Genomic DNA, 23,252 nt, shown 5'->3' on the forward strand with positions numbered 1-23,252 from the left:
TCTTTTCTCTTTTTAAAGCCAGCAAGCTTTATTCCTTGCCGGTAATTACCTTTCTGACCATCTGTACAAAGTCCTTGGAGTTCTGCGGCGAGAGCCCTTGGAGCTGGCAGGTACAAGCCTCCAGAGAGGACGCGTGTGCCACTATGAGAATGTTATTTCCTGGAGTAAAGCAAGACAAACAGAACGGGGAGGGAGGTGAAGCCGGCTTTAGGGACTGGGGCCCGAGATCAAGTCAATCATTTAAGATGTTCAAAAGAGGTTCAATTTATCATATAACAGATTATGTGCGTGTGGAAAAAAGCATATTGTATTAACATAGAGTATTTCTCAGTTTTGAGGATGATTATGGTAAACCGTTGCTTACTTGTAAAATCATTTTCTGAAGAAAGCAAGAATTCCAGCAAAATTTCTGTTGCCTTTGTGTTTTTCTGAAGCAAATGCTTTTTCTTCTGTCCAAAAAATAATTTTGATAAAACAAGAACTTTAATTTCAGTTGCTGGTTTTCCACACCAATTGCTTTAGATTTCTGTTTCCAAGATACTTTACAACGAATGCCTCTCAGTGATTTTTTTTTTCTTTTTGTGGGCAAACTGATAAAACTGAGAGGTCCAGAGTACGAAGAAGAATCAGTGAAATGGAATTAATGAGATCACTAGAATTTAGAAATACTTCATTCCTAATCTGTGAATGAAAAATAGAAGCTGGAGAAACATAGGTGTCTCACATAGTGCTATATTCCTAAAATACTTCTGCTGTTTAGGTTTCTGGACGATTTGTGCATTTGTGTGTGTATCTGAACTAATAGTTCTGACACATACAGAGCTTAACTTGGAGTTCGCCCTGTCTATGAGAGAGGGGGCGAAAGATTCAGATATGGGGGTTCATTTTCTTGAAGAGAGGAACATCGGCTTTGGCATCCGAGATGCCCCGTCTTGCTTTTGATCATCGTTGGAGTATTAGAGCCCTCTGTAACACTTACCTTTGCCTTTACATTCACTGATGATTTCTTTTGTTACTTGATAGCTTCTACTTATGTACGTGTCATAAGATTCTGAAACCACTAACTTGCTCACGGGAATATGAGGTCTGCAAGCAGAAAAACAAGTATGGTGAATTAAGAGAGAGTATTAATACAAGTTAGTTAAGCCCTGGCTGTGATGCACCTGAAAGTACGTATTTTGTTAACTTTTCTAATTACTTCAAATCTCCAGAGCTACTCCTTTGTCAGGACCCGTTCTGCAAGTTTAGTGGAATTTTAATGATAATTTTTTAACATCAGTACTCAGCTCTTTACTATTCCTGCAGTAAGATACCTCAGCTAGCAAAAACGGTGGCAAAAATTCCTCTAAGGTGGACCTGTTACTGTAGGCAGCATATAACATGCATTTTATATATATTCCTTTTGCAATGGCACGTACCAGGAGGTTTGTCTCCTAGTCCATGATCTAGCCAGCAGACCACACAAGAGCAGGCTTTTTTCTTACGCTGAGAATAGTCTTTGTGGTCTTTCCCGAAGACGTGTATTTTCTGAGCTAGAGACTCTGCTGTGGTCCAGCTGCTTTGCTGAGTGTTAGCTATGTGACACCCTTTCAGGGATAAATACAGTGTAAGTACCTCAATTTAGATACCCTCTGCCCAATGTCTAACTTCTCAGAAACTTGGGAAGTTAGCTTTTAGACCAGAAGGGCTCAACACAAATGACTATGTGATATAATAAGGTATGAAAGAAATCAGGGCTTCTTTTTACCTTTTCTTGTTTTTAATGTTTCAGCCGTGTATTCCACGTGGGCATTCTAAAATGGGTGTGCTGGGGCAGTGAGAAACCCCAGCTTTCCTATGATAGCATAAACCGAAAACTCAGCCACAAAATATTCGTCACCAAGCCCACTTAGGTGGAATTCCTTTGTATATTATGCATGTATTAGAAAGGTTTCACTTTTATCTGAGATTGTTCAGGCTGTGATTAGGTTCACACAAAACAGGAAGTTACTCTTTGCAAGAAGTTGTAATTATAAAGATTTTTCACTGGTGAGGTATAGTGGAAGACTGGAACCCTGTGACCTTTTCAGAGTTTCCTTCTTTGTGAGAGCTCTTTGAGTCTGGCTTGTATAAATGAGTCATAAATTTGAGAGCAGGAAGATAAGTCTTGTCTATTCTTCACCACATGACTTTTTTTTTTTTTTGCCTTTGTGCAGATTACAGTAAAAAGCATGTATATGATACGCTGGAGGGCACTGTTGCAGGGCAGCTAAGATACTTCAGGGGACTCGGAGGAGCGAATCTGAGTTTCCCTCTGGGCTGCTCCCAGCAGTGAACAGGTACTTGTCCGCGATGGTATTGGCAACACTGAGGTTGGACATGTGCCTAGGTAAAAGGAAGGCAGCAGAGTCTGGCAGCAAGGCCATGAGACTCGGGATATAGAAGCTAACAGGCCAGGTCTCCTGTGCAATCCTTAGGGTGACTGGCAAAAATGCCTAGCACTGAAAAACCAGCTCATTTAATCTGCCTTCGGAGCAGCTCTATTAGGGCCATGCTAATAACATCTTTGTAACTGTTTCCTTTTTTTTTTTTTTTTTTTTTGAGAAGTGGGGAGGAAAGATTAGTGGTGCTTATCCATTTGCAATTCAAAAACCTGAGTCTGAAATCTGTATTTTTTCAGTTAAAAAAATGTTTCAGATATAATTGCTGAGAAGTGATAAATGCTTGGTATTCAAGTCTTTGACAGATAGCAAACCTCCAAATTTTGACACAGGCAAACCTGAATTCTTAACAGGTGTAAACACATTTCCCAGGATGTTGCAAAATTTACAATTAAGATCCTCTACCACACTAATCATAATAGAAAAACATACAAGCTTTCTCCTGTGTGGAAGGGAAGGAAAGGTAAGGTTGAACCAATGATACAATTCAGTATATAAAGATGATAGTCAGTGAACTGAGGTAGCAAACCTAGTTGTTTCCTGCAGACTTAAGCTCAGCTAGGACTGCACAGTTCAAACTGAACCCAAACTCCCTGTTTTAGGAGAAAGGTTAAAAAAACACACATGCACATGTTGTGTGTTTATTAGGTGCCCAGTAAACAGTGAAGGGAGGAGTACTGGAAAGAGGATCTCTGTGATCAGTGTTATAACTGGACCTTGGAAGTGGTCTGGGAAATTTGGTTGATAGTGAGCCGCCTTAGGCTATGTTAATTAGAGCAACCTTGAGCCTGCTCTGAGTTTATTCTGGGAGCCTCAGCAGCTCTTCTGGTCACTCCTTTATATTAAAAATTCATCAGTGTGACTTGTTAAAACAAAGCCAAAACACAAACCAATCTCCTCCCCCCCCCCCTTCTACTACCTGTAGGTTGTATCAACACTTAGAGTAGCTGCAGCTAAATCCACAGGGGGTATCCAGGCAGGTAGTGTGTTACCAGAGACCCACTTGGTCCACTCGAACAAGCCTGGCTCTACTCGAATTTTCAGGTTGTTCTCTTGTTGCATACCTGAAAAAGAGAGGAAAAAAGATTAGATGCTGATGGAAGTGGCTGAGGAAGAAGGAGGCAAGACTTTGCAACTTTAATACTTAAGTTTGATAAATTAGTTCATTTCCCTCTAAGTACTCAGTTGATTAATACCAGGTAGGAAAAGATGAAGTATTTGAAGGCACTCATACCAAGGCAAGTAGGTCTCTAGCCTGCAGTAACATGCAATATAATGAACCTAGGTGTGACTGTATCCTGGACTGTTTCAGTGCCAGGACATCTCCTAACCTTATCACTATTTTCCTTCCCAGTTTCTGCAGTGAGGTTACTCTTACTGGTGGCAGAAAGTTTCTTTGTAGCAATTGCATTTTACAGTTGCTGTGAAAGCACCAGGGAAACGTATAGCAATGAATAGCCCCACAGACTGGGAGAGGGCAAAGACGCAGGGCATGCTGAGCTGGAAGTACAGCTGGAAGTATCCACCCTCTTCAAACATGTGTTTGGCTTCTGCAAGAAGGGGCAATAACTCTGAACTGAGAGCTGGCACTGGGGCTAGCGCTCCGTTTGAGCAGGCGCTTGTCTCGAACCGTGCAACAAGAAAAGGGCTCCTTATGGGCAGCGTTGCTCTAATTTCCCCGCTCCCATGGAAATATTCCTCACCCTGAATTACCACTTGCTTGGGTTTCCCGTGTCAGCTGCCCTTTTATCTGTTTGGCAGTGTTTTTCCCAGAAAGTGAGAAGAATGCAGCCGTTCCTGCTTGTTGAGTTCTTACCTTTCAGGATATAGTGTGCTGTCTGTACACACCGCAGGGATGGGGAGCTGTAAATGTAGTCTACAATGGTGTTAGTTTCTAGCAAGGCTTCACCTGTAAGCAAGTTTGAACACTTGTGAGTAAAAATCAACAAGTGTCACCAGGAGCATGCAGGGTATCTGACACCTAGCAAGGAGCTGAAGAAGCTTCCTAGCTGCACTGTTTGTGTTTGGGGAAACGCAGGTACCATCATACTTCATTTCAGTGGCATGCTAGGCGCTGTGGCATATACAGCTGTAGAACTAGGATATGTTTTTCTATGATGTGCATTGTCTTTTGTGTGTCTAGGCGCTTAACCACTATGCGAAGAATGCACAGCATCTTTCTGAAGAGAAGCTTCTACCCTGTGCTCTCTTCTGTTCAGTTTTACTATTCCTGTCTCTTAGATTTAACCAAAAACCAAACAGCTCTTAGTACTGAGAAAATATGTAGAGCTTGAATTTCATTTCATTTCTATGTCATAAATCAGAATAGCTCAACTTAACTCAAACCCAGCTTGGTCTGAATTCTTTTTTCAACTGGTTCAATTCTTAACTAGTTTAAATTACCATTGCATTACATAGGTGCAACATCACTGAAAATGAGATAAAAGTCAACTCTACCATTAGCATTAATAATATTCTTGTAATGCCAAAGGGGACCAAATGGGAACAGGCCTCTACTAAGCATTGTGCAGACCTGTAAGAGAGCTTTATTTTTGTTGTATTTCAAGAGGCAGGACAAAAAGGTTGGGAGCAAGAGTGAGTTGTTAACCACTACTTTGTATGTTTAGTGATAACCGTAGCCATGTCAAACTGATTTCTAAATCTCTGAGAAAAGTAGGCTACATTAGAAAGAGCTGTGTGCGTAACAGCCTTCTGCCACCTTGAAGCTGCTCATTTGCTGTAGTTGTCTGAGAAATTATTTCTCCAGGATTCGTCAAGGTCAAGTTTGTGCGGCTGCGATATGGAGGTGTTGCCTGCAGATGGCTGGCATACTGCAGTGATGCTGATAAGCTGTTTGTGCCTAGGTCACGTGTACAGTTGCACACTCAAACCTATTTAATGATACCAGCAAAGCATGCTGTGATTGCTCCCAGATTGGCCTTCTGTTACGCGTGGATTGTGAACTCTGATGCCACGTGGCCTGGAGCCTGATCATCCTGTTGTTGTGCGGTGATTCATTTTTGTCTAAAAAGCAAGTATAATTTTAGCTGCCCTACTTTGAGTGTGACCGACACTAAGTACTCTAAAGGATTTGAATTTGAGAAAATGCTAAATACTGCTGTCTGCAACTCATGAACTTTAGGAGGCCAGGCTCCCCAAATCGCAGTGCTCCAGATCTGTTTTTTGTCTACCCAATAATTTTCTCCCTATACACGTATCAACAGGCTCACTAGACATGGAGAAGGATGGGGGGGGCACTGAACTATATTTTGCCACATAAACATAAAGCCAGACAGGCTGATTAAAGTATATTGATGTTACAAACAGAAGATCAAAATTTAAGATTCTCAAAATCAAAAACTGTATTTTTGCATGAAGTCACCATCTCATTCACTGTTGCATTTTTCAATGACATTTGAAATAACAGCATCTTCGGGTGGCACAGTCACGGGGCAGTAGTGAATGGTTTAGCAATCGCACTGCTAATGGCTGTAACATTATACCATGCCCTAGGTTTTGTGTTTTGCCTTTTCTTCAGCTACAGTGGCAGAATGAGACAAGGTTTTCTTTAGAAGAGGGGGTTGCCAGTGAGGTTGAGACTTTGCAAAGATTCTTGAAATGTCTAAATCCTCTTATTTCAGGGCACCTGATTCATTTCTTCTGCCTTGCACTTTCTTTTTCTTTTGTTGGGTGTGTGGGAGGAAGATACCACTGCTTTATGGGGAAATTATTGTCTGCTGAGGACAACTTACCAACAAGTCTCGCTTGTGTACAGCCAAGCACAGTGATTGGTGCATCTTTTTCATAATCCCTGAAACCACCGCTTCTTTGAGGTAAGCTGTGAGGCATGTTCAGGTTACTACGCATATATCTTCCTGTGAGCAGAAGCAGTTGCTGGAATTATTAGATCACAGAGAGGCAGACAGCATCATGCCTGTTCCCACTTCCTTTCATTGCAGTGTCCCCACCTTGCCGGCACTAACTAGACCTGACTGCCAAACAGTTTCCCCATGTGCAGTAAAAGCATCAAGAATCTGACAAAATTAAGTTAAGCAGATATAACAGTTCAAAATCAGCAGAGAATGTTAGAAATATTTTAAAGTTATGATTATATCAAATTTGATTTCTAAAAAGAAAATAATTTCCATCCCACAACAAGTGAAACCTCTAATAATTTTACACTTTTACAGGAGGCTAAAATGTCAACACTCCTTAATTTGGAAAGAAAGTAGTTGTAAAAATTATTCTTTTTCCAATGATTCTTGTTGCAATAAAATCTGGCAGTTTTGGAGTAGAAAAAAGGCTAAAAGGTGAATTTCAGGTCAGCTTGAATGCCAGCTGAGTGTTACAATGTTTAACTTGACTGGGAAGATATCAAGCATGTATATACTGGAGTTGATGCCAAATTCAGCCTTCAGTGCCTGCTTATGGTATTACTGGCTTGCAGGCTCCAACTTATGCCCAGAAAGGCACTCTAAACCGTACTGGTAGTCATGGTATTTTCATTTAGAAGTGTGCAAATGAGGCTTTTCCTGGTTCTACTAGTTTGCATTGGACACTGATGACTAAAATCATAGTTTCATTTACAAAACAAGATATTCTTTGATGGGGTTGCTTTACCCTTGCAATTGTTTCCCTGATACTAATATTTGTAGCATTTATTGCCCAGCTCTCCAGCCAGCCCTGTGCTTCTGCAGTACTAGCACTGCAGCGCTCTGCACCGAGGTGCTCTGCCACTCACAAATGCTCAAGTGTAGCAAAGGAACCCTTGGTGTTAAGACATCCCAGCTTTCATCTAAATTTTGCCCCATGCAGCTTTCACTATCCTTTCTTCATCTAAAACTAGAGATTAAGATTCATGGGAGCTGACTCACCTTTGGCATCAAAGCACTGTGACAACCAGTACTTCCCAAAAACAACATCCATTCTCTCCCCGTGTCTGCAAACAAAAAGGCAGCGTTTCTGAGGCCCTGGTTGACTGGTTATTCTCAGGGTCTAGAAGAAAAATTATAGGATGTTTGACTATCACGAAAGTGCGAGTATTTTTATGAGATCTAATTTACTGAAAAGAGTCAGGACCAGATCTCTCACCCTTTACTCTTGTGCAAATATGGGTGCCTTAAACTTTCTCTGAAGTTGGTTAGTTTATGCTAGTGTAAAGCTGCCTGAGTGAGAAGAGGATGGGGCCCTGCTGCTCCTCTGCTAAGGTGTTTGTGGACAGTGGGTCTCCTCTTTGTCTGTTTTACGATACCACTTAAAAGCTTGTAGAGAAATGTAACCTGAAACTTCCAGTGCAGGCAGTGCAATGAGACCAGAGGATAAGTTGTCAGGGAAAAGCAAGTTACTAGAAACTTGCCGTTAAGATTGTGTCCAGCTTGTGTGTGTGGGGTCCCTACCTGCACGTTCTGGCAGATGATAGTGAGTGGCCCTGCATCGCCAGGTCCTTGGTCTTCCTGTTGTCGTCTTTCCAGGGCTCCATCAGTGAAGACTTGAAAGGATGGGGACAGTGTAGTATTCAGAATTGAGTATGACCTGCCAAAACCAGAAAGAAGTTGGCTTTGAAAATGCTTTAGACTTGCCCTCAGGCTTCAGTAAGGACACTTCTGCAGTGTCCTTCCTAGCTGATGTACCTAGGTGATACAAGAAGACACAAATACTGTCTCAGAGGGCTTTCTACTTCCTTAGAAATAATTTAATTGATCAGCAGTTCCCAAACTTTTGGACTGCTAGGCTCTGTCAGATCTCAAATGTTCTAATGGAAAATACAAAGGCCTGCCTTGTAGCCACGGGATGCTCACCAAAACTGTCAGTGGATCAGGTGCAGATTACTTACCATGATCTTGCAGACCAAAGTTTGGGAACCAATGGTTACAGAGGTTTCACTCATCATGATGCCATGAGCTGTTACTTGTTACTTTTGAATAGCACTTGGTACAACAACATTTGATTTAATTACTGTCTCTGGGCTTGGTGTAGTATAAAAGTGAAATACAGCTAATAATTTGTCAGTCTGTTGGGTTGCTTTTAAGGAACCATTATTGATGTTAAATAGACCTGGAACATCCTTTTTGATACTTGCAAGACACAGGCTGCGGAGTAAAGAGAATCAGCATGCAAAATTACTGATTACCAACTGAACGTTTTGGCTGGCATGAGGAAAGAAAACTAATGCTCCGCAATGTAGAAGACATAGCGGAAAGCTGAACCACAGTCCTGCTTTTCGTTGTGGGCAGTTTCTGGGATTTTTGTGCACAAAAAGCTTGCCTGAGCATCTGGTAGGGATGTGGCAAATTCAATCTGGATGTTGTTATTTCCCCATTTTTCAGTACTGTCTCTTTCGTTTCCTGTCTATAATGGGAATTTATTCTCGCCACTGCTTGCTGTTAAATGTAGCCAAAGGGATAGAACAGATCATATATTCCTTCTCAAAATGCTAATCTAATGATGCTCCCTCCGGATAAAGCTATCATGCCTAGATGTTCGAGCAGTTGGACCAATACCTTCAGGAGTAAACGCTGACAGAAGCTCCAGTGACCCTCTGCTGACTGGGTTACATTTTATGGGTTACATTTGCAAAGTCATTTAAAAAAACCTGTCAGCTAATGTGTATAGTCATTTGCTTTGACAGAAATAGTTGCCATTGCTCGCACTTTAAGTGCGTTAAATATGTCGGAAGTTGTTTCCGAACTAGCACCTAGTTAGGATAAAATCTCCCAGAGAGGTTTCTCACAGCTGTTAAAATAACACCAGTTCCTATGCCAATGGAAAAAAAAATATGGGTCATCTATATTTTTTTCTAACAAACTGATCTTATGTGAGATCATGTAATTTGTACCAGTTTAGAGAAGAAAAGACTGACTACTGTGCTGTTGGCCCTGCTGCTGGTCCCTTATCTGGTGGAATTAGGGTACAAGGATAAGACAGAGGAACTGGGGTAAGATACCATACACAGATGCACTGACAGGCAAGGGTAACGGGAAGTGGGAATACAAGAGCAGGCAACAGCAGCCTTGCAGGGATGATCGTGGGTGCAGCCTTGAGGGAGCATGTAGCCTCCTCAGCCTCCTGCTCTTACTCTTTTAGCTCTGATGCAGAAATCCACAGCTGAGCACTGGGGAACTCTCTAGGGACACGGGCTGTTACTAATGCATTTCTTATTTTTATGGTGGGTGCTCAGAAAGGGCTGGGCCTGCTCTGAGGGACTGCCTCTTTCCGAGGAACTCGGGGTCTAAGTGCAGACTGACCATTAGAGATCAGGACGGATCACATCAATTTGCTATGTGCAGTATGACTCAGAGGCATAATGGAGGTGGTAGATTTTGACAAAAATGTAGGCAGGAGTTTTGTGCATAGGCTGAGGGAAATATTAACAGGTGCTGGGGTGGGAAATCATGTCTAACCTTCCTCCTCAGAATACACCCATGTCATATATTGCAGGCAGAAACAGGCAAACTGCAAACACACTTCTAGCTGGCAGAATAAGGCCAACTCTGGTCCAAAGGCTGTGAGAATGGTTAGTGTGCACCAAGCCCAGGCGAGTAAGCCCTGAGCAGGGAGCATGAACAAACATTTATCACTGTATTAAGCGGTTAGCTTGGAGTGTGGGCAAAACTAGCTCATGCCCACACATAGCTGCATCTTCACTGACACACAAAAATTTGAATATATCAACATAAGCAGAATCTGAACGTCTTAGGCCCCGTTTCTCTTATTGTACAAAGTGGCTCTTGAGCCTGAGCTTCTTGCCTTTCGTTCTGTGCCTGTGTTGGCCGAAAGGCTGGACAAAGACCTGGTGGAAATGACAGCAGTGTCAGCTTCCAACGCCTCTTCCCTTTTCAGCCTCTTCCTGCTTTGCCCATATGGCAGTCTTTTAAGGACACTGACCTAGAGAATGCTGAGGATTTGTTTGGTAACCTCTCTTCCTTTTACCCTGAGGAACTGCTGCACAATTTGAAACATTCTTTCTCTTTAAACCCCTATTAAAAGGCTGTGGACACTGCACTATCTATTTATAGATGCTAGGACTGGTTGGGAATGATGAAGCAAAGGCGTGCTATCTTGCTGTGTCTGGAGAAGAGCCATCAGCCTGACTTCTGTGGTATCTCCTTTATGCTACTGGAAAACAGAAACCACTGAAGCTATTTCAGCTTAATCATCATCTAAGCATAGCACATTGTTTGGAAGCTATTTCCAAAGGCTTGTGGTTCCTCGACTTGACAAACAGGGACTGAAGGTCCCTGTGCAGAGAACGATGCAAGGGACACCCCTTGCCTTCTTTGCACTATCGGTACTATTGCTGTGTCCTTGGAGGGAATGTGTGCCCTTGTCCTCCTGGTCAGGCAAGGCCCTTGAAGAATGTAGATGCTGCATCAGAGGATGGAGGAAGCATCTCCATCATGGTGCGGCAGGGCTGGTCCCCAGCTCTGTGTAGGAAAAGTTTCTTCTGCCTTGTCACTCATTATTAAAGGAGAAGGATCCCTGGGGAAAAGGAACCAGCCATTATTGCAAAATGGGAGGAAGAAAGAGTGGAAAAACCTACTGAGGCCCAAATATAGCTTGAAAAATTAGGTTTGCTTCTCTTCCTCTTGCTTCCTCTGCCAAGTCTGATTTCTCAGGATTATTAAAAGAGCAAGAAATAGCTTTGGCCTCTTAAAAGGAGCTGAAATAGATTGCAGTGTAACATGTATAGCACAGCTCCTATCCATTTTGGGGCAGAGGAGGAGAGTATCTCTGGCTTTGCTGATAGTAGAAAAGCAGTCAGGGAGTGTCGTCCGTCCTCCCCGATTTCAGGTGGGTCCACAGATACAAAGATAGAATATTTTCTTTTGCCACATACCTTTAAATGCATATCTGAGAGACCCATGGTATGGAATGTTTGGTTTTTGTGGCTCCTGTGGGGAAACTACATTCTTCTACCTTAGTTGGGCTTCCCACTTCCTCTTTGGGCTCAGCGTGCTGAGGATGGAGAATTTCTTCTTTTGACTTGGTAGCCCACTAATCACAGGCACAGAAGGCAACAGAAAATAGAGTGATAATTTTAAACAAAGCTAATTTCTCTCAGAAGGAGGGTTCGGTGTGTGTTTCAAAAAGGTTGTTTTTCCTTTGTGGGGCTTGGAACTAGCAGCAGAGCAGCAGCTAGATGCCACTGACTCTCCAGCTCCAGTGCATGCATTAGTTACTTCGGTTGAGCAAGAGAGGGGAGGCCAGTTCTCTTCTGTTGGGCTCTTTCCTGGCTGTCATCGTCTGTGATAAGGGACTGCTCTGCCCTTCCTCACACAGAGGCTGGGGCCAGGCTCAGGCAGAGCTGCGATGAAGCTGGAGCTGTAGCTCTCAGTGGGCCAAGTCCTAGAGCATCAACTCTAAAGCAGCTCCTGCAGGCAGTGGGTCCGGTCCTCGCTGCAGCCTCCCCACTGTGCTGTCTGACAGCTTCTCCCGGTGGTTACCAGAGGAAAGGAGGCAGCTTTCAGCTGCTCATCTCTAACGTGGCCCTGAGAGCCAGCAGCCAACTGCCCAGGAGGGCAGAGGCACTCAGGCCTTGACAGCAGTTACCTGCTGTATTAATTGTACTGAAACTCCATTCCCAAACCCTGAGATTTAAGGTAAACAAGTGAGAAGAATGAATGCCACACTTGCAAAAAGAACATCACGAGTTTGTGCCTTTTGCTTTCACTTTCTGAAGCTTTTCTGTCACAACTCTAAAAAAAAAAACCCAAAATCAGCTGTGTTTTTTGCATAACCACATGGTTTCTAAATCTAGGCCTTAAAATACTGCTAGATATCATGTAATTCTTCTGAACATCAGCCTTACGGTGAGGACAGCAAAAATGGGTTAGACAAGCTAAGAATCTGGGTTGTGTTCTGTGGAGCTGAAACAATTTGTATTTTTATTTATTTTCCAACCTGTAGCACTGATCAGAGATCAAATAATTCTGCTCACTGTCTCTAGCAAGTCTTATCCCTGGCATGAGAAGAAATCATGCAAAGATGTGCCCCACACAGCAACAAAACATAGTTTAGGTGTACAGAAAATTCTTGGAGTTTGCAGAGTTGCTGGACTAGAAGTGATTCCATTCCTGTTTTTAGAAGACAGGGAAAGGATTCAGACCTGGAGTCTCTCAAGACACAGCCTGGTTTTGCAGGCAGTAAGAGCCTCTGAAGGCAAAGCCTGCTCTTTCCTATTAAATATCTCATTGAGCTTGTCTTTCTTCATGATGACAGACTGTTGGTCTGCAGCTGAAATACAGAACTTCCTATAGGGCAGGAACCTTCTTGTTTTATGTTTGTACAATGTTAGCCAGGAAGGTCTGTGTGTGAGGCAGAGCTCTCGAGGCAATACTTGGATATTAGCCATAAAAACGCATGCCTTACAGAGGCCAGAATCCAGCTTCAGTCTCACTTGAGCAGTGCAATAGGGAGATATTCAAAAGCCAGTTTACATGCAGATATTAACAATCTTACTCTGCAGGATTAAAGATTTGATCAAATATCCCAGAATAACTCATGTGTGGGACAGCCAGGGTGCTGCAGCCCAAAGTGAGCTGTATTTCAGTGATGATCCGAGTAATCTGTGATGTTCATTTGGAGAATGACAGCTAACATTGAAACATCATCTGTTGTAGCTAGTAGAAAGATATCCATGGCTGTTGTTACTTTCTTCTGCTGCAGGGATGACTGTGTATACAGAGACAGAACAGACCAGCCTGGAGAATCTGACCATTGCTGGCTAACAGAAGCCTAGATCCCAACTCTGCAAACTGGGTTGCCATCTCCTCCATTGCAGCAGTTCTCTAGCAATCACAGTGAGTACTACTATGCTTACCTTCACATCTGTGAAATGAAGGTATCAGCTCTCCGTGCTTCTCTTACCTTGGAGATCCTACCATGAGTACCTCGGTCTAGACTGCAGTGGGGTATAGGTTGTCCTTAGCTTGCTATATTGTTTTGACCAAATGACATTCGGTAACCTAATGCACCCTGTGGGAAGCTGTTGTGTAAAGCGAGACTATTTCCGGATATGTAATAATGTTTCTGATAAATGTTCCATACTGCATGCTCTGGTTCGTGATTTATACTCTTCAGTGGTAATCAGGGAAGGGGCATTTCCTTTCTTTCTCTGCAGACAAAGAGGTGCTGCAGTTACAAAATGTTTGGCTTTCCTTTTAATTACTGCAGTAATAGTGATTATTTCACACGCTAGTGCTTAGGCCTCAAAATCTTTCCAGGCCCTGTAAGAAAAAAGCAGAATCCAGGAGAGCAGAGTGCCGCAGTATATGCAGGTGTGTTTGTGAGTGTATTTGGCTGGCAAGTTCTAGGGGATGAAAGGACAGTCTTGCTGCTTAGGCCCTGGATTGTGGGTCTGAATTAAGTCCTGCCTTTATACAAACTGTCTGATTAACTTTGCTTGTGTGTCTTTTAATCTTGTAAGCCCTGGTAACTGGAGGTCTTCTCTTTTCTTATAAGGGAAGATGAATTGAAGTGTGGTGGTGACACACTTGGGATAGATGGGTTCATTCTGTTTGACTAGTGTATGAAAGCCCTTTATTCACCGTGTTCATTTCCCAGAGGCCTGCGATAAAAAGAATAGATAATTGTGACAAGAGATATGGGTGGTAAATAAGTGATCTCTTGCTATGCTTGTCCTTGCTTGATGGACTTCTGGGTTACGGAGCATTCAGAGCTAAGTCAGGGCTGGTTTGCAGAAGGGCAGTGGTCCCTGGCAGCCACATCTGGAAGCCAATCTGCAAGCTAAGATTCTCCTGTGTGTCCTCTCTGTCTGTCACTCACCATGTCACACACGTTAAGCCTGAGAAGTCAAACAAAGTGCTGTCCTGTCCCCCTAAGAACTAGGTTGTGACTGGTGTTTAAATAATGCCCATGAAAATCGAGAGGCATAAGGCATAAGCTTCTGCAAAGCTTGATGCCTGGATGCTCTTTGAAGCTAACAGCAGAAAGACAAATAAGCATTTTTGAAAATCTTCGTAAATATCTTAGGAACCTTGCTGAACCCCAATTCCCCTTCCCCAGGGAATTAGACACAAAAGTCTCACTACCCAAAGTAATGCTCAAATTAAAACCTTCCTGATCCCAGTCCCATCACAGAGGTGCCTACACAGTGGTGGCTCTACAGCGACCATCTGTTCCAGCTCCATTAACCATCAGCAACGATCATGTGAACAGTAATTGCTGTAACATACTAGCTAAATAAATCACATTGTCCTCTAACCCATGCACAGGGATAGCATCTGCTCTTCCTTTGCTTATGAGATGGAGCTTTGTGTGCCAGTACGTTTCCCGCAAGTGACCTCCTCAGCAGCCCTGAGAGACTCTTTGCTTACCCCACTGCCTAGGCAAAATTCGAGCTGCTGAGCTCCCTTTTTACAGTGACAGAAACTGGACTGAGCAGCTTTACCTACCCATGAAACACCCAGGTCCCACATTCATCCGCCTTCGTGATGTAATTTTCAGGCAGTAGCCCAGAACAGCCAGTTGCAAGGGAAATGCCATAAATCCAGCCCTCACTTGTACTGGTTTGTTCCACTGGGGACATGAAAATAAAATCCCCTGGGACCAGCTCGAGTTCATCATCATTCTGAGGGGTGTAAGGATAGATCACTTGCAGAGTCTGGTGGAGAAAAAGAAGCACAAATGAATGAAAGCATCGTTAATGAAAGGGAACCTTTAGCAGAGTGGGGCAGGAACAGTTCTGTAGCAGACCTTAAGCCTTTCCAAGGTGTAAACAGCTCTCCTTATAATGCATCACTTTGTGCATTACCCAGGAAGACTTTAATTGTGGAGAATTCCTGCCACTTCCCACTCTTTGCTGTTGGAAAGTTCTCTTGATATTTACTCTCTTACTACTTTGATTCCAGTCATGACTTTGATAATGAGGATGGAAAGGAGGGGATGATTATTTAGGCTGAGCAAAAATGTAAGCATGTGCCTAACTCTAAGTATCCTATTAAAAATGTAACCATATTGTTAAGGAGATGTGGAATTTACGCAGTTCTGGTGGTCAGTGAGCACCGTTCATGTACCTGCTTGTGCTTGCAGTAAGAGCGGTTGTCTGTGTTGCTACTGCTTTTGAAGTCAAGGCAGGGACACTGTCATGGGGTAAAAGTTTTAAATCAAACATATCTTGCTCTCAAAACTGTTCATGAGAGCATAGTAAAAATCATAGGCAATGAGAAATACTGGGATGTGACCACCTTGTTTTCTTTCTATTTCCTAAAATGAATAGGGTTAAGTTAAAAGGTGAGAGAAAGATCAGCAAATATAATTCTGTAATCTTCTCTTCTTTGAGGCACGAGGAACCCACAGGTATTAAAAGTCTATGAAAATGTTCCTTCGAAATTTTTACAGCAGTCCCCCCGTTTAAAAGGAGAACAAACATGTTCTTGTCCCTGGACAAGTTTAACTTCTGCAGTGGCATTATGCAAAGAAAAACCACGATCTTCTGAGAAGCTCTGATTTCCTAATGGTGTCAGCCCATTTGCTCATTAGTCCTACTAGACTGTTCGTGATATCTTCAAAGGAAGATGAAAACTAGTCTCTGTCACCTGGTATCACAAGACTAAAGCTTTCACACATGGCTGCCTAAAGTTAGATATGCAAAGATGTGAGCTGATTTTCCTCAGCTACTCCCTTTGTAATTGATGAGATTGTGACTACTTGCAGTATCTGGAGGACAAGATGACTCTGTAGATGGGAATGGAGGCTGTCACACGTGAGAGCTGTGGCTTGGGCTGGGCTTGAATGCCGCATGTGAGACACTTAAGCTCTCCAGAAGCTTTGGCGGGCAGTTTATTCCTTGGCTTATTGCATGCTGGACTAAAATCACTTTTTCTCACTCTGCCACTGACTCTGTGCATCTGATTTTGAATGAGGCATTTTGGTGGAATTAATTGCCCCAATCTTAAGAGTCTAGTTAGCCATCTGAGACAGAGCAGGCCCCTTCAGGAGGTTCCCTCCTCCAGAAATTGAGTCATCTCATCCTGAGATAAGGATCTTAGATGGGTCAGATGACTCACTTTCTGGCGGGTGCCTGTTTCTCTCCCTTGACTTCAAAGGGAGCCCCAGGTGACTGACTCAGACTCAGATATCTAACTTGAGGATATTTACAGAGAGGTGAGGTGAATCTCACCTGTAGTTTCTCTCTCTCCAAGCTTTCAGTCTGTAAAATGAAAATAATTTTTAATGTATATTGTGTTGGACAATAACAGCATGAAGAATAATAGACAGTTATATACCTCAGCCATGGAATCTGTGAGTAGCTGAGGTATATATGCCATAAGGGTAAACTTTTCTTAAATGATGAGACTGAATGCTATGAGTAATGTTAGGATCAGGTCTGTACAGAGAGATGGCCAGCATTCAGCTTAAGGTGCCAGCCTGATCTTTGGGAGGTTAGAGCAATTTACTGAGCTAACAGAAGCGTCATTGGTAGAATTAATTAATCTAGCATTAAGAAAGCCCTGTTCCTGCAAGAAGTGAGACTGATGACGTGGCAAGTCTAGACAGTGTGAGTAAAAAGCACAAAAAGGGAAGATGGTCTGTTGGTTAAAATGACTGATGGAGTGTGGGAGATGTATGTTCTGAGTGTCCTTGCAAGACCTGAGGCAAATCCCTTAATGTCTGTATAGCCTGCACTGTGTACAGAACTTGGCACAGGGAAACCCTGCTTCAACTTGCAGCTTGTAAGCATTGTTGAGATCAAAAGGCAACTAAGACAGTCTACTAGATTCTCCTTTTTTTTTCTTTTTTAATTTTTGGACTGAAAAAAAAAACTGCAGAAATTACCTCGTGATTAACAAAGCGTATATCTCGGGAGAATATTGCAGCAACCCAGTCACAGCCTAGCTTGACATCGATGTTCTGTGCTAACTTCTCCAGCGTGGGCAGGTGGCTGGCTTGGAAGTGATATGCTAGTGTCACGTGGAGCTGCTTCTTATGGGGCTCTACATGAACATCTGCAATAAGAAAGATATCAGTTAACAACAACTGACTGTGAAGATTGGCAGCAGTCTCTGCCCTTCTTCTTGAAGGCATAAAAGTGTCTATCACCTCTGAACAGGAGCACTTACTAGAGCTTTTCAGAGAGCTGAAGTAGAACAAAACAGGCCAGTTTCTAAGAAGACTTTGGGAAAGTCAAAGTTGAGTTTCTTATGTATGGTGTAGCTTGGATCAAATTACTAGGTATTTATGGTCTGATTCAGCCTTTAGTCACCGAGGTGGTAGTCAGGGCATCTTTGCCAAACTGCCAGAACTTGTTTAAATTCAGCAAATGAGGGGTTTCTGCATGGCGATATAACAATTACTGTAATTTTGAACTGGAGGGTCTTCTGCTAAACACTTTTCCAGGTATGCAATAGCCTTCCTCTTTCATTAGGAGCTGAGGATCTCTCCAAAATAAGTAAAAATGCATTAAGTTTTCCTCTCCCTTCTCTGTTCATTCTCCTGTACTGGCTATTACAAATCCATGAAAGTTACAGGTTCATGCAACTTGATCACAATTTTTCCTTGGACATTAGCTGCATTACTGGTTCACCCACCAAGTATGAGGTATTACAAAATTGTTTAAAATGAATTTGATAAGGTAGTGATTCAAACTGATCCTGCAGAGAGAACCTGTATTAGGGAAAGATTTAAGAAAGCAGAAAAGTAAAAGTATATGAAATGTTGGAACTGTTCCAGTAGACGTGGAAATCATGGGATTCATTGTTTGTGTATAATTTATTCTTGCTTATTCAACCAAAAATTGCAATTAAATTTGACTGATTATTCAGTCAAAATTGCAGCTATTCAGAGACTTGGCTCTAACTGCCAGCCGTGGGATAGCTTTTCAAAATCATCCATCTTGTTTTGATCAGCAAGAAAAGATGTACTCTGGATTTCTGAAAAAGCCCCAGAGACTTTAATGTGATAACCTGACCAAGCTGTGGACTGCAGTGCAGCAATCACTTCCCCCTTAAGAACCAATCAATTTGGTCCTAGTTGGTAAAATCTCCAGGCCAGAAGCTTGCTGGAAGCTGTTTTTACTCTTCTGATCAGCATTTTGGGGTGAGAACTGTCCCCTCTAACCATGTTGGTACGGAGGGCACATCGACACTACTCAGGGGAAAATCTGTACTGTTCTCACGTGGCTGCAGCACTTCTGGGACCCTCTGTGCTTATTGCTGCCTTCCAAAATGTGCACTTTTAAAGATAATAGCTATTTCCTCCCTTTTTTGAAGGGAAGAAAACTTCTAGGTCACTGTCAGCTAAACACAGTACATTATAGGGGCGTAGTGAACCTATGACATGTCCATCACCCGGGGCAGAGACTTGTAGCTGTTCTACGTGGTATTAACAGGTGCCTGTCTTGCACAGAAACATTCCTGAGACTGCCCTATCTTGATGCCCTTTAATTCCAGGATAAGCCTGTGAAAATGGAGGGTTAAACTTGTTGTGCTGTGACTAGTCCAGGCTGCATACAACAGTGACGGAGGGTGGGAGGATTAGTCAAGGAGCTATTATAGTGCTCCAGTGCTCTGCTCTGACTTCTAAGTTTGGAGGGAATCAGAGGACACCCTGAGAAGCCAGTTCAGCAGTGGAGACTGTCAGAGCACAGTGTGTTTTGGTTATCTTCCCTTTCCCTGCTCATGATGCATTTGCTCCACAAGAAATGGTAGGAGATCAGATAAAGGAGCCAGTTGTCTTGGTACTATGAAACTTGAAAGATGTGAGCTATCTGAAAAGGTTCCTCTCTCCACTGCCAGGACACTTTGGATGTTCTCCCAGAGTCCTGTTTACATTTCAGAGATTCAGTGAAAAAGCAAATACAGCCTTTATATTGCAGGGGAAAGTTTTGTGATGGAGTGGCTTGAGGTAGTGAGTTGAGCCGGAAATGCTAAGCCTTGTAGACCGAGCGTCTATCTGAAAGGTTAAGGAACCGCCAAATGTCAACTTCCCTTTCAGGAGATAAAACTTGAGAATAAGTGTGAGGTGATCTTTGAACTGAAGAAGCACAGAAAACCAAAGTACTTGCTGAGGTGTTCCTCTCATGTTTTTAGCCTTCAGGCTGCTTTTTAAAAGAATCATATATAAACTTCATGAGCTTTTTTTCCCTGATGTCATCAAAGCTTTTGTTTCTGAAAACGCTCCTCAGGTAACTAACAGCAAAGTCAAATCTGTTGCAGAGCAGTATCTAAGCTGATACCTTATCTGATGGGGGCCAGGGCTAAATATTACAAGGGATTTCTTCTTCAAGCATGGAACTGATTCCTCCCTCGTTCAGTATTGAACAGTGTGTGCCGAGAGGATAATATATAGCCTAACCAGGCCGCAGACTGAGGAAGGTGCCACAGCATCTCACTTATTGCAAGAGTCTGTGTAGTGCCATTGGCCTTCCTGAGTTTGGCCTACAACCCCAAAAGTCCCTACTCTTAACCTTTTCTTTAGCCTGCAGATACCACTGCTTCTCTATGGGCAGCCCTAACATTCAAATTCCAGTGGGTACTGACATTGATCTGATACTATCCCCTCGCATAGTCACAGTGAAATGCCAGGCTTACTGTAGATAAGGTGGCAAGAAAGATGACCTTTGAATTGGTTATGAGAGAGAAGTGTAGGGTTTAATAAAATGTAGCATTGCAGTCCGTAGCATCTCAAATTAAATTAGACAGCTGGACAAAGACCGCTATTTGTTGTGCAGTGGGTCATTTAAAAGGACTTTCTAATGATAAGTCACTTTCTTGGCATGAATAAAATATCTTGACACATGGAGAATGCAGCTGATTGTAAGAAGAGTAATTAAATTTGTCTCTGCCACATCAAAAAAATAACACGAGTAAAAGGAGCATTACGACATAGATGTTTACTGTGTACTTCACGACCTGTTTCAGCCTGGCTTGGGAATACTTCTTCTAGAAGGAAAACTTTCATTTTCTTTTCTCCCTTCTTTCTCAGAATCAGGTTCTTGGGAGAGCCGCTTCTGGTGTAGTTGTTTCTCGGTGAGGAGCATTTCTTGGAACCTTTGCTGAGGCTGTTCCATTTAGACCTCTTTGCAAGGGTACAATAGACAAGCCTTGACCAAGCTGTGAACATGTAGTGGTTGCCTGCATAGCCACTTACCTGCTTTAGAAGCAGCCTCTGCAGCAAAGTCTGCAGCAAACTTCTTGAGCACCTCAGCACTTTCTTCCTTGACAAAAAGCCCAATGAAGTTTGAGGACGTGTAGAGCTCCAAAGGCAGAGGGGCAGGGAATTTGCATTTCCATCGCATCACAGTGGCCTGCAGAGCTTCAGTGAGAGCATCGACCTTGCTGTCTTCACACTGCCAAAAGAAGCGGGACAGGCATTTCTCAGGTGGAGAATTGTTCCTTACTGGTGTACTTAGCTCCAGGGCACTCAGCAGAGACATGGCAGCTTGGGAGGGTGGGCATGAAAAGCCCACTTTTCCTATCACTCAGTGTGAAAAAGCACAGGGGAGAAATAGGTACCTTTAGAAGTCATTTGCCCATCTCTTGTCTTAAAAGCAGGGTCGGCTAGCCCTAGGTAATGTTCTTAACCTCATCTCCCCCACTCTGTCTATTCTCATGCTAATAATCGCTTGAGATTATGAGAATTTAGTCTTCTGTTGTTCTTCCCTGGAAACAACTTGCTTAAAAACCTATTACCTTCTCAACAAGCCCAGGCATCAGGCAGTTCTTGTAATAACCCCCCATGAGCTCCCAAGCGCAAAGCCTTCTCCAGCAACTGGATGACGTATGTAACATATCCAGTCTGAACTTGGCAAGGGCTGCTCATGAATGCATGCATAAAAGCAACAGAAAGAGGAGTTTAGGTTTACCATAAAGAACTGGCAAAGGGTGATATGTGGGAAAATGTTATGAGCTTTGTTCTTCCCACAGATCTGTTTTGACTGTTGCCAGAATTCAGACAGCTTTTGAGCCAAGGGCCCGGTGGGGCGCAGGTAAAGCACATATTCCCGAGGCAGGGTGTCATCAAGGAATGGGTCACCCACATGGGAGAACAGCCTGAGAAAGAGAAAGTAGTGTCAGATTGACATTTAGAGGTGCATTTTTTTTTCCAGCAAAATCAGTTTTCTCTGTCCTGATTCCCTTTCTTTTACAACGTATCAAAAATTGACTCTAGTAGGTCAGGAGGAGAGATGGCAGTGTCACTAGCAGCCCGTTACAGCTACTAACTGATATGAAAAAGTTTCAGGTTTCAGAGTGGGACTCTGAAGATCTAACTTGGGTCACTGCTTCTGCCTTTATGACCTTTGGTGTACAATACGGGGGGGAGAGCACTGGAAATTGCTCAACATCTTTGAAAAGGCAGCTCTCAGTTTTTTGTTTAGGCAGCAGAGTGGAAAGTATAATAGTTTCTTTCTCTCACCTTTTTTGGCTATTATTTGAGATCACAAACTCTCCCAGACAAGGCTTATCTCTTGATTGCTTATTTGCAACACTTAAATAACAGGTCATGAATTTTGTTAGTGTTTTTCAGGTGCTGCTCTCATTTAAACAAATAACACAGCTTCTATATAACATTTCGCATTCTAATGGCTGATATCTCAAAGACATAAAATTCACTGTTTTTTTTTTTTTTTTTTAACATTTATTACTTCATACCAACCAGTCGCATGCTGCTTGAACACTTCTTCCACCTGTGGATGCCAGCGCTTTTTGTCTGAGGAGAGAAAAAAAGAATATTTCAGTGTTGTTGCATTAGATGGATACAGTTGTATCTACTGCTTTAACCAAGCAAGACAGACATCTTTAACCTCACATTAATTAAGTGATGTTCTACCTTAATTCCTTCTAAATAGGGTTATATATTATGAATACTTACAGAAAAGGTATGAGTCAAATTTTGGGGAGAAGCCTGGCTTAGCTGAAGTAATTACAGCCATTCACCTACCACTGTACTGAAGCCATATTAGGCAGTGGCAAAGAAAGCAAGAGTGGTTTATTCCCTAACTCCATGTTAGATAGAATAAAAAGGAATAAGCCTAAATTCTAGCAAGCAAGATTCAGGTTTAGAAAGTAGGCGACAGTTCATAAGATCATATGTAGTGAAACACTAGATTGGGGAGGGAGAGAGGGAAGTTTTTACGCACAGAGGTCTTTGGGAACCATTTAGCACACGTTTGTGAGGAGCGCCATGGGCACACCAGTTCCCGCAGAAATGAGCCTTAGCAAGCTCATACCTAAGTCAGTAGCTCTGTAAGATATCAGCGAGTGGGAGGGATGACTCTGAGATGAAGGACCTTCCCCTACAAAGCAGAAATGTCAGGACAATAGCAGAACTGTTCCTGTAGTCCCGTGTTAACTCTCAGCAAATCTGAGCTCTGGCTGGCTCATGTTTATTGGAAGTCCCGGCTCCAGAAGCCAGGCTCCTGCCTGGGAATCCCAGCTGTGGCTGGAAGAGTCCAAGGTTATTAGCAAGTGCAGTTGAAGAAAAAAGCTTGAATGTATAAACCAAGCATGTCCTGTGGTGTGAAACTAGTCCTGTATTTATTTCTATACTAATGATATTTCAGAAGCTTGCAGCGGGCGACACTACAGCTGTGTTATTTCCTCGTAGTGCGAGGGGCTGGTCTTGCTGAGCTCTGGGCCCTTGCTCGGGTAAAGCTGTAGTGGTGGGTTTGGAAGTCTATGCAATACGCTTTCCTGAGTGATTTCCTCTAGCCTGTGGCTGCTTCTCAGAAATGTTGCCTGTCCAATTAGTGTCTTTTATGAACAAAACTTCTCTAAGGGGAAACCGGTACAGCCTTTTACTATTTGAGGGACAGAGTCATGTAACCTGCTCAGTCAAAGTATGAGATATGAACCTCTGTTTGCCCCCCCCCCC

At 42.9% G+C, this 23,252-nt stretch overlaps 1 protein-coding gene across 1 annotated transcript in view; it reads right to left on the reverse strand.

Moving 5' to 3' along the window:
- The window catches only part of UBASH3B (ubiquitin associated and SH3 domain containing B), a 78,866-nt gene that overhangs the window by 6,226 nt on the left and 49,388 nt on the right, over positions 1 to 23,252 (reverse strand). Inside the window, exons 2-13 of the mRNA XM_085316818.1 lie at positions 22,035 to 22,088; positions 21,244 to 21,430; positions 20,529 to 20,727; positions 17,217 to 17,386; positions 14,834 to 15,042; positions 7,817 to 7,952; positions 7,295 to 7,415; positions 6,173 to 6,295; positions 4,237 to 4,329; positions 3,340 to 3,484; positions 980 to 1,086; positions 50 to 159 (exon numbers count right to left, since the gene is read on the reverse strand). Of these exons, the coding sequence (XP_085172944.1) occupies positions 50 to 159; positions 980 to 1,086; positions 3,340 to 3,484; positions 4,237 to 4,329; positions 6,173 to 6,295; positions 7,295 to 7,415; positions 7,817 to 7,952; positions 14,834 to 15,042; positions 17,217 to 17,386; positions 20,529 to 20,727; positions 21,244 to 21,430; positions 22,035 to 22,088 (1,654 nt within the window). The remainder of the gene's footprint in view (positions 1 to 49; positions 160 to 979; positions 1,087 to 3,339; positions 3,485 to 4,236; positions 4,330 to 6,172; positions 6,296 to 7,294; positions 7,416 to 7,816; positions 7,953 to 14,833; positions 15,043 to 17,216; positions 17,387 to 20,528; positions 20,728 to 21,243; positions 21,431 to 22,034; positions 22,089 to 23,252) is intronic.

This window comes from Rhea americana, unplaced genomic scaffold, assembly GCF_003343005.1.
Source record: "Rhea americana isolate MKP2758 unplaced genomic scaffold, rheAme1 scaffold_48, whole genome shotgun sequence".
NCBI classification, from domain to species: domain Eukaryota; kingdom Metazoa; phylum Chordata; class Aves; order Rheiformes; family Rheidae; genus Rhea; species Rhea americana.